General features: G+C 49.8%; 1 protein-coding gene across 6 annotated transcripts in view; it reads right to left on the reverse strand.

The window, feature by feature from the left end:
* The window catches only part of PDGFA (platelet derived growth factor subunit A), a 33,433-nt gene extending 19,117 nt beyond the window's left edge, over positions 1–14,316 (reverse strand). For 2 of the 6 annotated variants that reach the window (XR_001331479.2, XM_014252686.2), the window contains exons 1-4: positions 13,820–14,316; positions 12,576–12,672; positions 5,169–5,273; positions 2,911–3,098 (exon numbers count right to left, since the gene is read on the reverse strand). Coding sequence is in view for 3 of the 6 variants with exons in the window: in XM_014252686.2 (XP_014108161.1) it covers positions 2,911–3,098; positions 5,169–5,273; positions 12,576–12,672; positions 13,820–13,882 (453 nt within the window). In the remaining 3 variants the exon portion in view is untranslated. The remainder of the gene's footprint in view (positions 1–2,910; positions 3,099–5,168; positions 5,274–12,575; positions 12,673–13,819) is intronic. The other 4 variants (XR_001331477.2, XM_005522977.3, XR_001331478.2 and 1 more) reach the window with 3 other exon arrangements.
* Positions 14,317–15,986: the final 1,670 nt, after the last annotated feature.

A 15,986-nucleotide genomic window follows, 5' to 3' on the forward strand; every position in this document is an offset into this window, starting at 1 on the left:
TGCTCCCTAATATTAATTATTTTCTGCTTCTGTGACTAAACCCACCAAGGACACCATGCTCAAAAAGCCTCTTGGGAAGACTCTTGTTCAGAACCCTTCAAATAAGTTACAGTCTGGTCCTTGGTAAATACTTGAACTCACTGGACAGAAGCAACAGGATCTGCAGATGTTACTTTTGCACACAAAGGAGAAAATCTCTCTGTAACAGACACCCCTAACTTCCCCATCCTTGTCACCACTGCTCTGTAAGGGGAAAACTAGAATCCTTTCCTTCCCATCAAAGAGCAGCTCCCAAGCAGCCTCTTCATTTCAGTCCGAGTTCTGCAGGGCTGTGCAGGTGCAGTTTGCTGAACAGAGATGTCTGTAGGGCCAGGAGGGCTGTGCTCTCATGGGCTCACCGCCACCGTGCAGGCAAACCCACCTTTCACTAACAAAACCCACCCCATGAAAGGGAAACCTCCCAAGAACCATTTCAGGGAAGCTGTCCCACCAACCCCTGTGGCTTGCAGCCTCCCTACAGCTTCAGCTCCACATGAGCGGTATTTCACTGATGAGAGCTCAGTGAAGATGAAGAAAGGACATCCCTGAACCCTCCACCCTTTGAATCATGTCCCAGGAACGAAATGCCCCAACACAAACACCTCCACTGCCCCTCCCACATTGCCCCAGCGTCTCTTAACCTTGACTACAGTGGCCCTCAGTGAGACAAAGAAAACACCCTTTGCTTTGCCTGTTGGATGATGCAAACCCATTTGCTGACCTTTCTGGATGAACATTTTTCTAGTGTGAATGGGCCAGCTATGATCTCACTACCTTGTCAATGAGGAGGAAGCGGGGAAAGCCTTTTCAATGTTCCATCAAAAGAGAGCTTTTATGCAGTCTGACATCAAGGGAAAACACAAGCCGGCTTTCCAACTGCACTGCAGAGCAGCTGAGAAGGCGCTCCAAAACCGCTCCCACCTTTCCAGGGACCCTCGCTCTGAGCCAGCTACTTAATGGCATGAGCAGACATTCAGCTCTAAACTTAGGATTGGCAAAAGGCTCAGAAAACCATCAATTACATCAAAGCTACAAGGGGATCTGACTTTGGAGGGCATAAATATGGATTCTGTTCTAAGAGTTCTGGTGTGACAGTGGGGTCAGCCTACAACCTTTACAATGAACATCCTGTTCCTGCTTGACCTCTTGTCCTTTTTTCCCCTGCTACTTAATGACTGTTTGGAGCAGTCTTGGAGCTTGGAAAAAAAAAAAAATGTCCTCCAAAGCTGGCTGACGTATATTGATATTGCTGGTGGCAATATATTTACACAGCCACGAAAAGCAGCTGCTCAGCTGAGCCTACTTTTAGCTTGTGCCCCACTAAAATGAATGCAAATCTAAAAGCACTACAACGGGCTGAGAGACTAAAATTCCTTCAACGTGGTGGTGTACTAAGGAAGCAGCCCCAGCAGTGACATCCTGCAAAGCTGCTGCCAGGATTTGCAGCTCTTTGGGAACACTCGGTGTCCCAGCAGCAGGGGGACAGCCAAGACCCTCTCTCTCATCTGTCATCTCCCCCATCCCTCAGGGATGAAGCACAAGGTTGCAATGTCACACACAGGTACCAACAGCAAGCTCATCACACACGTCTCAGCTCTGTGCTGAGCACATCCAGCTGCTCTGTACACTTTCATTGATACACAAAATCAACTGCATCAATCAAACCCAAAGGCAACAGCACTAAATATCACAACCCTGAGGCACTTAGCTGTTTAGCTCCTATTCAGAAAGGTTTACAATTGCAGTCCTTCAATCTCCCCAGTTTGTTCTCAGCCCTCAAGTAATTATTGGCCCAAATTTTTACCTCATTTTTAATTGTTTCTGCAAAGTGTATCCCATGAAGGCAAGGCAGCAAGCAAGTGTAAAGTATGATTATTTTTGAGAACACTGAGGGAATCTCATGTTTCTCCAGCTTATCTGGATGCAAAAAACTCTTCTTAGATGTTCATAAACAGAAAAGAAAAAGAAATTCTGCCCAGACACATGTCTGAATGTATGAAAAACAGTGTATGAAAAACAATGTTAGGTGCCTTATTTTTGTTCTAGGATGTACAGCACTAAGGGAACAGCAGTTTTCTCAAGAAATCCACTCTAAGTGCAGCAATTAGTGTGTTGTGCTGAGCAATTTTACATTGAAGAATGTGGTGGGGGTTATTTTAATTCTGGTCTTAAGAAATTCAGGGTAACAAGAGCTCAGTCTTCACAATATGAATGCTAAGTGTAAGTCTAATCTCCAACACACAGATGTAGATCAACAGTACTTGTTTAAATACTGATAAAAATTAGAACACAGTGAAGCCAAATGAACATAAATATTTCACGTAATATTTACTGGAAAGTTGCAATAGGGATTTTGTCTAATGAGCAAATACAGCATGAAGCTGTTGAGTCTTCTATCCCTGGGGTAAGATAATTTGAAACACATTTTTTCAGATCAAAAGTGTTATGTTGTCAAATATAAAAGCCCAATTTAGGCTGCATAATATTTAATTAAGAAAACAGCATTCCATACTGTGATTTATTTATTTTTTTAAGTCCAATGCCCCTTGAGTCATTTTATCTTCTTAACTTTAAGATCTGCACTGTGCGAGATCATGGGAAAGGCACAATCAACTTTATTTTCCTTGCAAAAAAAAAAAAGGAAAAAAAAAAAAAAAAAGAGAGAAAACCTAAAGGGAATCCTGTGAAAACCAAATCCAAACCCAAGATTCTCCAACGACCACATAACTTGAAAAGACCTTCTGCTCGCTCAGAATGGAGAGGGGTGTTCTATCCAAGGATGGATGGATAGATTTGGGTCACCAGGCACAGGGCTAAGTGGGGTTTCCAGGCTGAAGAGGACCAGCTTGGGCCCTGCAGCCCCCTGCTCACCTTGACACTCCTGTGGTGTATCCGGGAGGGCTGGCACTTGACGCTGCTGGTGTTGCAGCAGCCGGTGCAGCGCTTCACCTCCACGCAGGGCGGCCATATCAGGAAGTTGGCCGAGGTGGGGTCGATCTGGCTCCGAGGGATCTCGTAGATCACCGTCCGCGTCTTGCACACCGCCGGGATGGCCTCCTCTGCGGGCACAGGAGAGTCACAGCCCCAGGTGAGCAGCTGCTCCCATCCCAGAGCCCCCACATGTGTGAGCTGCAGGTGGGACCAGCGCTCCCAGTCCCCACTGGTCGCTGGCCAGGCAGTGCTGAGCGCTGTGTGCTTACAGCCGAGCTGCGGTGCTACCCTGGGGACAAGCTTGACTCGCTCCCAAAGCCCAGCCCTAAAGTGAGGGCTTCCAGTGGCCTGGCTCCTGACACAGCTTGGAGCACGTACCATGAGATAAGACACTCCTGGCTCTGGAAGTGACAGCTCCTCTGCATTCAACGACCCCTGAGTGCAGCCTCAGAGTGACTGTGCAACAGCAGCTGCTGCTTTCCAGCACTGGGGTCATCACTGCACACAAATACCATCACACAAACATGCAACACCTGGCAAACACCGCCTCAGAAGTTAAACTGAGGATATCTGTATCATACCAAATTTACACAGCTGGGAAACAACCTGCACCAGCTTGAAACATTCAAAACTTGGGTTTTCACTTCCAGAACTTTAACATCCCCACATCAGGGAGTCTGGTGCATCCACCATTCCAAAAGGCAGCTGCCATTTTTTCTGTAGTTATCAAAGCCTTATACATGGATGGTTTTATTTAATTTTTTTATTTCTTGAATGATGCAAAACCACCAGAGCAGCACGACCAAAAAACCTGCAGCTAAACCAATATCCCGGCAGGCTCAGGTAAGGTGACCTTGTGGAGGATTATAAAGAGTAGCCCTGTACTACTGTGTGATGCTGCCATGATCCAAACCATGTATCATCATCAGCCTAGGGACTGCTTAAGAAGTCAAGCTGATATTTCAAAACAGTCCAGAAAAAAATAGCAATTGCAGGGACAAGTTGTTTGCTGATAAGTTCTCCAAAGACAGCTGGGATTTTTATTTTTCTTTCCTTACAGTGGAAGCTTGTGATAGCTTTGGGTTAGATGTGTCAGGGAACTGGAACACTGCCTGCACTTCTTCACTTAGTTCTTAGATACAAGAAGCTCAGGCCTAGCCTGTGCCTGCAACATGGAAATCTAGGCTTAGTTTTGAAAGAGATGCATTTCAATAGACTAAACAGAGTGAAAATCCTTACTCGCAGCCCCCAGTGCCACGAACTCAAGAAAATTAACAGATGCAATACTGCAAGATAGCTGGCAACAACTCCTACAAGTTATTGAGCACACCCAGTTCCCAGTGCCTCTGGTGGGGAGGCATTCAGCACCTTGCAGGGTGAGATGCCAACGTCACCGGCTGCTCCAGAACCGCTGCTCTCCCCAGGCAGCCAATGTGCCGGGCGCCTGCCAAATCACACTGCAAATCCCTGCTGACAGCAAGCTGGGCTATCTCTGCCTACCACCACAGCTCCAAGTACAAACACACTGAATTACCCACCACGGATAACATCATGGATGTTTTCCACAGTCCCATGGAATGGTGGAGCACTCACACTTAATCAGATGAACAAGCACTGCACGTAAATCCTATCCGCACATCCATTCTTTAAATTTATATTTGGCCTTTGTTGGATCACCATTGTTATTAATAAGGATAAAATCCCCTGTAAACATGCCTGGTACCCCACACAGTGATGGAAATCAATGCCCCAGCGTTTCCATCAATGGCTTTTAATTTTTGGGATAAACTGTATTTTTCTTGTGAATAAAGAGTCAAGCTGTTTCCTTTTGTGGAGCTTCTGTACTGAAAACTCTACCAACTGTTGATGTTTTTTAAAGCACACTGCTGTAGTTGTTCCCCACACTATGAATTATACATTGAATATCACAGCATTTTCTAACCGAGGTCTAGCTTTCCAACATGCTGCAACAAGAAAGTGAATGTAAAGAATTTGTGCATGTCTGTCTCCTATGGACATCCTCCAGAAGACAGCTTCTCAGGCAACGGCTCGTTTTGTGCAAAAAGAAAGGCAGAAGCTAGAAATGGTCCTTTTTTTCCTTTGTGCATGTCACATTTTTCCAGTGAAATGTCCTGCTTGGCTGACCAAAAGCACCCCCTCTGCTTTCACTCCCAAAGTACAAATAGCTTTTTTCTTACCAATGCTTCTTTTTCTGCGAATGGGCACAGGACGGTTCTCTTGCACATGTTTAGCAGAATGAACACTGTAAGACCTCAGGTTTGTTTCTGAAACATCATCATATCCTAGAACGGGAAACAAAATGTTAAACCTCAGGTATGTTATATGCACCAGTGTCGCTACAGCGCTGTTCCACAGGTACAAACCTGTGCTGCTCATAGGCACAAGACCAAATCCTGCTACAATCAGTCCAATGTAACCCCTATTAATGCAATTGCAAGGGCACAGGCAGGGAAGAAAGACACAGACATTGAATGCCATGTATAAGCATGCACAATTTAATTCCAATATCCACTTTACTGAAAATCCCCAGAAACAGTGCACACACTGTGGCCAAGAACCATACCTAAAGTAAAACATTTTCATTTTTATGTGAAAGGCGTAATACAGCTTTTCTTACTGGAAAGGTGTAGAAATAGGAACAATAATCCTGCATGTGAAACGTTTCTTACAAACATTTTGAAGTTCTGGTATGAGGCAACAGTAGAAAATATGGTATTAGACCCAACAGCAACAATGCTGCCTCTGTAAATTTTCTGTTGCTTGGTTTTCAGGGCAGTACAAGGACAGAATCAAAAGCAAAAAGTAACTAGCATGGGTTTCCTTTTAGCCTCTCTGTTGCAGAACAAATCCCCTGTGAAGTATCCTAACCTTTGGAGGGGCATCTGAAGCTACTGCAAACTCTGGGACTGCATCCAGGCTTGTCTTGTTCCCTAAATAAGCCTACCACATGGGTTAAAGGGCCATGAGAAAAAGCAAAGATGGAAAACTTGGCATTTCATTTATCATAAAAAACAACAAAATAACTGCTCCAACTATTTGGGTTTGTTAAGTGAAGCAGTTCAGGTCGTGTCCCATGCCGTGGGGTCTGAAAACCACAAGCGCAGTCTGCAAATGGGGGATCAGGAAGGAAGATCCAAACAGAGCTGCACACAGACCCCAGGACACCCAAACTAAAGGGTTTAGCACTCTTCTTCTTGGAGTGTCCTCTGGAACACCACTGCAGAGTTTCAAGGTTTCACTGCTGGCTCCTAAGAAACTGTGATGTGCTCTAAAAAAATGCAGGGTATTAAAAAAAACATTAAAAAAAGGGTATTACACAGTACTCAATTACCCTCTCTGCAAGCTACCAACACCCTACACACCCATCTTCTGCACTGTCACACTCCCTGCTTCCAGTTTGTTCTGTACACACAGCTGTCTGCCTCTGGAACTTGTTTTAATCTCAGCTTTATTAGTAACATACATCATAAGGCTCTGCTCCACAAAACAACCAACTCCTTTTCTCCTCCCTCCAAGAAATTGTGCCCTAAGGAACATGCAGCTTGTGAAATCACCTGTACAGCCAGGTGAGACATGAAGACAGCAGGATCTTCAGCACCTTAGAAAGAGTTCTGCATCTCAGGGTTTATCATTACTTCTTGGAAAATACTGTTGTAAGTAGCTAAGAGAAGATAAAATCGGAGGTCCAAGAGGTGGTGCCAGGATCACCCATTGGTTCTGCCTATTCTCCTTAGCAGCTGAACAGATCCATGTATGAAATTAGTTGTTGTGAAATCCACAGTCTCAATTTGACCAAATAAACTGGCTCCTAGTTCCTATGAATGGTACTTGTTTCCCATAGATTTCGATGGGAAATTTTGGAACCTGACTAATTAGCTGGTATTGGACCTTATTTGCAGTCCCAGTCCTGTCATGTAACACAGCAATGACTAAAGGGTTTTATTTCTGCTTTTATTGCACCCCATATTCCAGAAAACTCATCAGTGGTATAAATAAAATGGCTTGCCAGAGATCCCACAGGAAGTTTGCAACTGAGCTGGGGAGTGGAGCCAGGTCTCCCACATCCCATTCCAATGGCACCAGGCCATCCACCTGATCCCAAATGGTGTTATGCAAAATGAGGATCCGTTCTGATGTGTCTCCAGCCCTCTTCTGTTTCCTAGCACTCAGCCACCCAACACCTTAGAACTGACCTCCTTTTTGGCAGCTCCAAGTTGTCACAACCTCTCCCTCAATTCGAGGCAATGAAGTGATACTCAAAAGAAAGCAGCGTGAATTCTGCTCAGCCTGAGATCCAAGCTAGGCTCGGAGCAAGAAGCATCTCTGTGCACAAGCAAACAGTGTTTAAAAGGAGATTAAACACAAAAGTAATGCCTCTAATCCCAACTGCTTGGTGGGCACAGGCATCAGGCTGGAAAGGGAAGCCAGCAGGGCTGCCAGCGCTACAGCAGGGCTGGGCCATGGCTCCTAATCCCACACTCAGCAATGCTGGCACAGCTCTCTCCCAGCATCAAGGATCCCTCGCTGCCTCCTTTGGAGAAGCTGGTAGGAGCCAAAGGACTGGTATGATCAGCTAGTTAATAACCAATATGTTAAGTCATGTGCTTCCACAGAACTGCTCGACTCAGCTGCAATTAGCCATTTTCCATCACCACCTTTATAAAGCAAAATGACACCTCCAGGAGATGTGCTGCTTATAAAATGATTTCTAAGGTGAAGAAGGCCTCTGGCTTGTAGTGTACCTCACTGCCTCACCACATATCTTAAGCATGTATAGCAGTTCCTAAGTTCATGTCTCTCTGTGAGGGTTACAAAAAGGGATCTACACAGCTAGCTCAGCAGAACGAGCTCCAGTCAAACCTCAAAGCGTTATCTAACACAAATTGTATTATTTCCATCAACACATCATCCAAGTTTGGTTTAATAAACAGAATCATGGGGCATGGCTGGAGCCAGAAGATACTACAATGCTAAAGGCATTTAAGTGTCCCCCCTGATTCCCACAGGCATTTGGAAGGAATTCCATTTCCCAGTGAAGTCAATGGGAAAATCACTGCACTTCAAGCCATGTTTAAGTCAACGGGAGTCTTGCCTAAGCAGGAGTGAAAAATCACCAAGTCAGCTTTGAAACTCACACTTGGCTCTGAATACATGGCCAGAAGTCTTCCTTTCATTTCATTAAAACCACGATGCTACAAAGAGCACTCTCTGGTTTGACTTTAAGGAAGGGTGATGCTTAATTTGTATCAGCTTTTCCCCCAATGTACTGATTTAGTTGCAGGGTGAGGATAAGCTTTTAGCAAAGGAAATGTGAGTTTATGGGTGCTTAGCACCTCACAAAATGAGGCTTAGAGTAGAAAGCCTAGAATTGGGTGGTTCTTAGTTTAGAACTCGAACACTGCTCGTCACCAAGTGAAGATGGAGGGTGCTGCACAGAGCCAGATTAATGCAGCTTTCTTTTAATGTTTTAATAATAAAAAAATGTTTTCATGGCAGCCGATCAAGAAATTTCTCTGTAATCTTTTCTGTACTGACAACATATCAATGATGGGCATAAAAACTCTAGCAATTAGCCTTGGTCAATCCATTAGTGTAGCTGAAATTGTTCTTTTTTGTCAGATTGGCAATTTTCCACTGGGTCATGGAATATAAATCACAGAGTTCCCGTGACATTCTGCCAATACATGATTACTCTTCTCACTCAAGAAGCATGTGGAAAGCATCCTAAGTTTACTGCTATTTTCTATTTATCAATTTATACTTCTGCATTTCCATCTTCTTAGCAAACTATTTTATGTGAGGTACAACCCCCAGCACATGCAGTCTTAATGCAAACCCTTCTAGATTTCACTTTGATGTGCACCCAGAAAGTACGGATCCAAGACTTCTAGTACCAACAGCAGCAGCAGTTTAGGAAATTCTTACAATCTTTTTTTTTTCAGGAATTCAGTGTAAGGTACAATAAACTAAAATGGTCTGTCTTACAAATCAGTCCTAGAGCCAGAAAGCCCACGGCAACATCAGTCTATTTTTTTGATCTTCTTTTTGGCTGATGCAAAATTTGCCCTTCTGACATCCAACTGCAGAAAGAGATGTCATTACGTTTTCAACTTTGATCTGTTAAAGAAAATATAAGTAGCAGCTTGCAAGATCCTGTTTTGTTTAGGTTGTTGGCTTTTTTTTTCCTTTACCTAGGTGTGATCAACCAACTGTAAAGGAAGAGGAGTATTCCCTCATCTGTCTCAGGAGAAACACAGGCCACACATGGAAGATGCCCCCCATGATGTGTGAGAGGTGCAAGAGAAGCCAAAACATTGCACTGCAATATCCTCCATTGAGCACCACACCAAAACCCACAAAGTCAACAGCACATTTTCCAAAAGACTGAGCTCTCCAGCAGCCTAACACTTTTTCCGTGGAAGTATACAGTTAATTTAAAACGTTTCTCCACTTAACAAAAGCTGCTCTGCTAGTTCTTAATCACAGGCCGTTAAATTCACATGGCCTAAGGTGACCCTGGTGGATGCCCTTAACCCGTGCAAAGAGGCACACTCAGCCCTGCCTTTCCCCATGCAGGCAGATGACTTGGGGAAAAATCTGTTCCCAGCGGGAGGCAAACATAATAGGTGATGAAATGAACTCTACCTCCCACAGGACAGATGGGAGAGGTGAAGATGAAAACCACGCTGCTGAGCCGGAGAGAACTCCACAAGCAGAGCAGAGGAAGTGCCCCCGTTTTGGGGATTTAGTCTGCTCGTAGTAAAACTGTACTCTGCACACTAGAGCTGCCTACTTCCTGGGACTGTGCATGCTTTCTCCTTTAAACAGGGTCAGACTCTGCTCTCCGTCATGCCAAGGCGATTCTGTCACTGCCTCTGGATCCCAATTGCAGCGAATTAATGCAAGACCCTATTTCCTGATAGAATTTCCACGCTGCCTTTACCCTCCGAGTCGGACATGCGGCACTGGGCTCTGACAAACTGGCCTGGATTTTCTTTTTTGAATACAATGACAAGCTCCATGTTGGGTAGTGTTTTTCTTTAAGTAATATGCCAGATGGTCTGGGGGTGTGGTTTCTAATTTTATGAAGGGGGTTATCAGTCATCTCTGCGCTACAATATAGAGACCAAATCTGTCAGAATAGAAGAAAAACCTGCCCACTCTGACTTACAAAACTTACTTTTCCAATTAAAAATATATGTTTTGCATTGCAGGAGAGAAAATGACTGTTCTTCCTTCATTTTCCACAGATTCCGCCTTGTTACTCAGGAATATCAGACATTTTCTTCATGCATGCCTGATCCTGCAAACTCTTAGCCTACAAGATCATTCTTAATTCTCAAGTCCACCCACTGAGTTTAAACAGGGCTACTCACATGCAGAAGGACTGGCAATACCATGCACTAAAACAGGGGAGAGAATAGTCACTGGAGTGATTTTGTTCTGAGCCTCAGCTGAAAATGAGTACACGCTATAAAAGGGAAATATACCTACTGTACCAGCCCTCACTGAACTGGCTGTTCCCTAAAGGCAATCGCAGCCCTAAGGAAACACATTTCAGAAATATCATCTTACCAGGGACAACGAGAAAACATTTGATTTGCTAATTCTAAATATAGTAAACAGCCCGATCCTGTTTACTGAGGAAAGGACGGCAATTTCAATACTCGATTAGTCACTCTGATAAGCCTTTAGTAAGAATTACTCATGACAGTAAAGCCTGCAGGACTGTGCCCAGGAAAAGCAATGTGGGTAGTAAAGACGGGTTACTCCGTGAAAACCCAGCCATGCCTGAGTAGCCCAGAGCACAGCTTAGCACACAGGCAAAAGCAGCACTCACATAAGCAAGAAGCGGGTGAAAGGCGGAATATTTTGGTTTTATTTTTTAATATTGTTTGAGTTCATGTCTTAAGGAATTACTGTTTCACAGTGAGATAGTAAAATATTTATGTCTCTTGTTTCTCTAATGGTTTCTAAACTGACAAATTGCAAAAAAACAGCAAAATGAAATGGGTAAACTTGTGGCTGACCTTTTCCATTTTTGGTCTTGCATCCTCCAGTTAATATTCTCCACGAGGTAAATAATTATTTTCTGGAATAAATTTCTCTGCTACATCTACCCATTTATTCACCTCCTGCCGTTGCCCCACTTGTATGCCTGATTCTCTTGCAATGGAGCCATGTGAACTTTTGCTCTGCTTCTAAGTGGTATTTAAAAATGAAGCATGTGCTTGTTACACTGAGGTATTTGAAAAAATAATGTATTCTGGTAGCTACAGAACCCTGACTCAAAGGCAGGAGCAGCATGCGCTGTTTTAAAATGCTAGCGCTCAGATCCTCAGCCCTTCTGCAACAGCAGCCAACTCCACCAAGTTCACTGGGAAAAATATTTTAGCAGTAGTGCACTTGTCTGGTCCAAAAAAGCCTTCAGTGGGGAAATATGAACTGCATACCCCTTCCCTGTTGTGAAAGTTTCTTTAATTGTGGTGATAAACAACAGTGATGAAGCACTGCTCTCCAAAAATATTAAACCAGTGCCAATCTGGTAATTAGTAATTAGCCTCTATGGTAAAGTGTTGTGCAAGACAGAAATACTCCCATTTTCAGTGTAATGGGAAAACATTTGCTCCCTAATCACATGGAAATTGAAAGCTATGACTGTAAAATACATTCCTAGTGCATTTCTGCTCATTAATAGAGCACTGTACAAAAAGCAGTGAGTTAAACTCTAGAAGGATCCCGCAACTCTGAATGAAGGTGATTGAACCTGGCACAGACTTTACAAAAATACACAGCATATGGTTTAAAGGGAGATGGCCCACTACCAATGCAAGCAAGAACTCATTCATTTTTCTCCATGTTTGTGCTTCAGCAAGATGCAGGCTTCCCTTGAGCATATCAAAGGTGCCGGGTTTATTCTCCCTCAACTGAGGGAAGAAATCACCAGGAACAAAGTGCATCAAGTGAAACCAAAGGATAAGGAACCCAGCAATACCATGCTTCTAGATCTGATTTACTGCTGCAACGATCTGTTAAACTGCACGTTCTCACTACACCTATTTGCATGCCTAATGATGCAAAACATAACCCTGCACTATTTTCTTTTGAAAAAAAAGTGTATTTTTGAGGGTAAGCTTCATATGCAGGTTCCTGTTTAAAATCAGCGTGCAGGGTTTATTTTCCTTTTAATAAAGCCCAGCGCTTGAAGAGACATTACTTCATTCATAAATATTGTTTCAAATATTTTAAATACCTCTAGGACAGTAGTTTAAAGATAACACAGCAATGCAAGACCAACAACAAACCTTATGGCAATTCTTCTCCGCTGCGAGACGGAGAGAGCTCTGAAAACACGGGGGGTCACAAGGTGCCTCTCCACCCTGAACCCCACGAAGTTTTAATTCCCGATCGGCCCCTTGGCCGCCGCCTCCGTGTGACGCGCATCCCGGGCCCGCCGGGCGCCCGGGGCCGGTTCCCGCACGGGTGTCCCGGAGCGGCGTGCGGGGAGCGCGGCCCGTGCGGGGCCTCCCCCCGGGGCGGCGGCGGCCGACGGCGCGGAAGGAAGGAGGACGGGACTAATTTACCTACGGAGTCAATCTCCAGGAGGCGCTGCAAGTCGCGGATGCTGTGGATCTCGCTGTGCGCCAGCCGCTCGATGAGCTCCTGCGGGATCTCGGCCTCCTTCAAAGACACACACACCGCGGGTCACCGCGCAGTCCCGCCCGCGGCGCCGGGCGTACGGCGCGCCGCGCCTCTGGGCTTGCCGGGGAGGGTGCGGGGTGTTTGCGGGACATGCGGGGACGAAGCAGGGGGAAAACCCACGCGCACATCCCCCCCCTGCGCTCCGCGGGGCGCCGGAGCGCTCCCGCCGCCCCCGCCTGCGCGCCCGCGGGGGCTGCGCGCCGCCCGCCCGACTGCGCCACGGCTCGGCGGGGCGGCAGCCCCGCACGGCCCCGCCTGGCAGCGTGTGCCCGGCAGCGCCGAGCCCCGAGCCCGCTCGGCGGCTGGAGCCCGCCCCGGGCAGCGGCTGCTGAAGTTGGCCCGGGCGGACGGCAAGTGCCCCGCGGGCCCGGGCTCCCCCGACCCGGGCAGGAGGAGGAGGAGAACCGCATCCCACGGGGCGCCGCCATCCCACCGGCGCCCACGTCGCGGCTCCCAGTGCCAAGCAGAGCGGGTCCCGGGAAAAGTTGCAGCCGCTGTGCAGCGCCGAGCACCGCGCTCGCCCCGACCGGGGCCACCTGTAGCAACCCCGGGACGCGGCTCCGCGCCCCCTCCGTCCCCTGCGGGCAGGCGGGCGAGAGAGCTGCCGACTGCTCCGGGGGAGCTTCGCAAACCGGGGAGGGGCGTTTTGGGGCGCGGGGGATTCACCCAAGTTCTGCCCGCGGCACTAGCGGTGCCCGCGGCCGCCGTGTGCAGCGCTGGGCGCCGCGGGGGCGGCCCGGCTCCGCGCACCCTCGCCTTCCGCACAGCCGCAGCCCGCTGGCACCCGCGGGGCGTGGATATTTTATCATATATTTATTATATTTATTATACGTATAATATATATTATATACATATTAATTCTTAAGAGCACCCAGCAGCCCGGGCGCGGAATGCACGATCATTCCCCTTCGCTTCTGCCATGCATGAAATGGCAACTTGCTGCCAGGCTCGGCCGCGCAGGGCCCGGGGCAGGGCAGCGCTCCCGGCGGGGCCGGGGCGCGGGGATGCCCGCGGAGCCCAGGTGGGCAGCCCGCTCCCTCCCCGATGCCCTCCACCGCGGCTCGCCCCGACCCCCGGCTGCGGCTTGCCCCGGGGACCGGCAGCGCAGGAAGCCGCTCTCACCTACCTCGGAGAAGGTAAAGGACAGGTAGCCAAAACCTATCAGCAAAACGCAAGCCCAGGTCCTCATCGCGGTCTAGTGCACTTTAGACACGGAGGGAAGGCAACGCTGATGGAGAGGGGCTGCAGGCCGGCTCCTGCCGCGCAGGAATTCAGTACCATCCCTCAGGGGAAAGGCAGCGGGGTGGCTCGGGGGTCCTCCGCATCCAGGGTGGGTCGGGGCTGCCCGGGGCGGCGGTGGCTTAATGACGGCGCGGCCGCTGTTTGTACGTTCCCCTCGCTACGGGAGCGTGGCTGCTCTCCCCTTCTGCCGCTCTCGCTCGCTCCTCTTGGCTCTTAGGACTAGACCAGCCGGTACTTCTGCATATTTGCTTAGATCAGACCAAAGTGAAACCCAAGGAGTCGATCCGGAGCGCAGCCGAAACGCCCATCACCTGTCTGGGGCGGCTGCCCCCCTCGCGCGGGCGGCGCTGGGGCCGCCTCCCCCCGCCGCGGCCGCCGCTCCGCTCCGCGCCGGGACCGCGGGGCTGCGCTCTCCGCCGAGGGCCGGCCCCCCCCGCCGTGCCTGCCCTCCACCCGGCCCCTCCTCGGAGAGGGGAAAAATCAAAAATCTTTATTGATACGGAGCGAAATGTTTCTCTTGCCGAGAACGGTCCCGCTTCCCTCCCCGGCTGGGGCGAGGTAAAAAATAATAATTAATTAGGAATAATAGCAGGGACAAATCGGAGCAGTATTGCAGGATCTCGCGGGCTGCCTTGGTGCAGTTCCTGCTCCACTTTGCACGGGAGAAAAAGGAGGAGGAGAAGGAGGAGGAAGGGGGGGGGAAAAAAAAAATATATATATATATATAGATATATATGCAAGAAGATTTAAATCCCAAGGGGATCGGAGACGAACTGCAACTCCAGGCAGAGGGAGGCTCGGGGCTCGCTCCGGAGCGGTGGCCGGTCTGGAGCGTGGCCCCAGCGAGGAGCAGCATATACCGCTCCCGCCCCGCCGTGCGCCGCCCCCGCCCCTCCTCCCGGGTACTCCCGGCACCAGACCCACCAACAACAAGTCGTGGGGGTGCCGGCAGCTGCGGCGCCTGCTCCAGGGCCAGGGGCTCTGCCCACTGAGAGGGGAAAACAAGGAGCCGGCGGCGGGCAGGGGCCGGGGGGGGCGGGGCAGGCCCCGCCGCCGGCCCTCTGCGGCACCGGGCGGAGGGGCGGGCGCGGCGGCGCAGCAGCCGCCGTGTAACCTGGCGGGCTCGGCCGTCTGCTCTGCCTTTACATAAGGCAGAGCGGATCGCCATGGCCACGGCGCGATCGTGTGTGCGTGTGTGTGTGCTTTCTTATCGTTGTTATTCTGTTTTAGCGGGGGGGCGGGGGGGCCTTGCCTTTTGCAGAAGGGGAGGGGCAGAGCGGCGGAGGGTTGTGGTGTGCGGGTTTTAACGTCGCTGTTGCAGCTCAGCCTTCATTGCGAAGGGCAGCACACACGCGCAGCCTTAAGGAATACAGAAGCATCCCCAAACTGCACGAGAGGCAGCGGGGGGCAGCGGAGCCCTCCGCCCTGCGGCACCCGGCTGCGGCATGAGCGGGGCTCCCCGCCGAGGCCGCGCCCCGGGGCTCCGCCGCAGCCGGACCCGGCCTTCGAAACTGCCCCGGCCCCCCGAACTGCTCCGGCCCCCTGTAATTGCCCCAGAGCCCCGTCCTGGACCTCCGCAACTGGCCCGGCCCCGCATCCCGCACCGACCCTCCGCAACCGCAGCCGGACTCCGCAGCCGGCCCGGGCCCCCGCAGCCGGTCCCGAACCCCTCAGCCGGCACCGAACCCCGCAGCCGGCCCGGGCCCCCGCAGCCGGTCCCGAACCCCGCAGCCGGCACCGAACCCCGCAGCCGGCACCGAACCCCGCAGCCGGTCCCGAACCCCGCAGCCGGTCCCGAACCCCGCAGCCGGCACCGAACCCCGCAGCCGGTCCCGAACCCCGCAGCCGGCACCGAACCCCGCAGCCGGTCCCGAACCCCGCAGCCGGTCCCGACCCGGCCCCGCCGCTCCGCGGGGCCAGCTCGCGTTCCCTTCGCATCCCTCCTCCTCGCCGCCCCAGCCAGAAATTGCCCCCGTTCCCCCGGCGCGGATTGGCACAAGGTGCCTGCTGCACCCTGACATCTCCCTGAACTCATTGTGATTTAAATAACA

Source organism: Pseudopodoces humilis, chromosome 18, assembly GCF_049639895.1.
Source record: "Pseudopodoces humilis isolate 2021_Gansu_Grassland_sample_001 chromosome 18, ASM4963989v1, whole genome shotgun sequence".
Lineage (NCBI taxonomy): Eukaryota > Metazoa > Chordata > Aves > Passeriformes > Paridae > Pseudopodoces > Pseudopodoces humilis.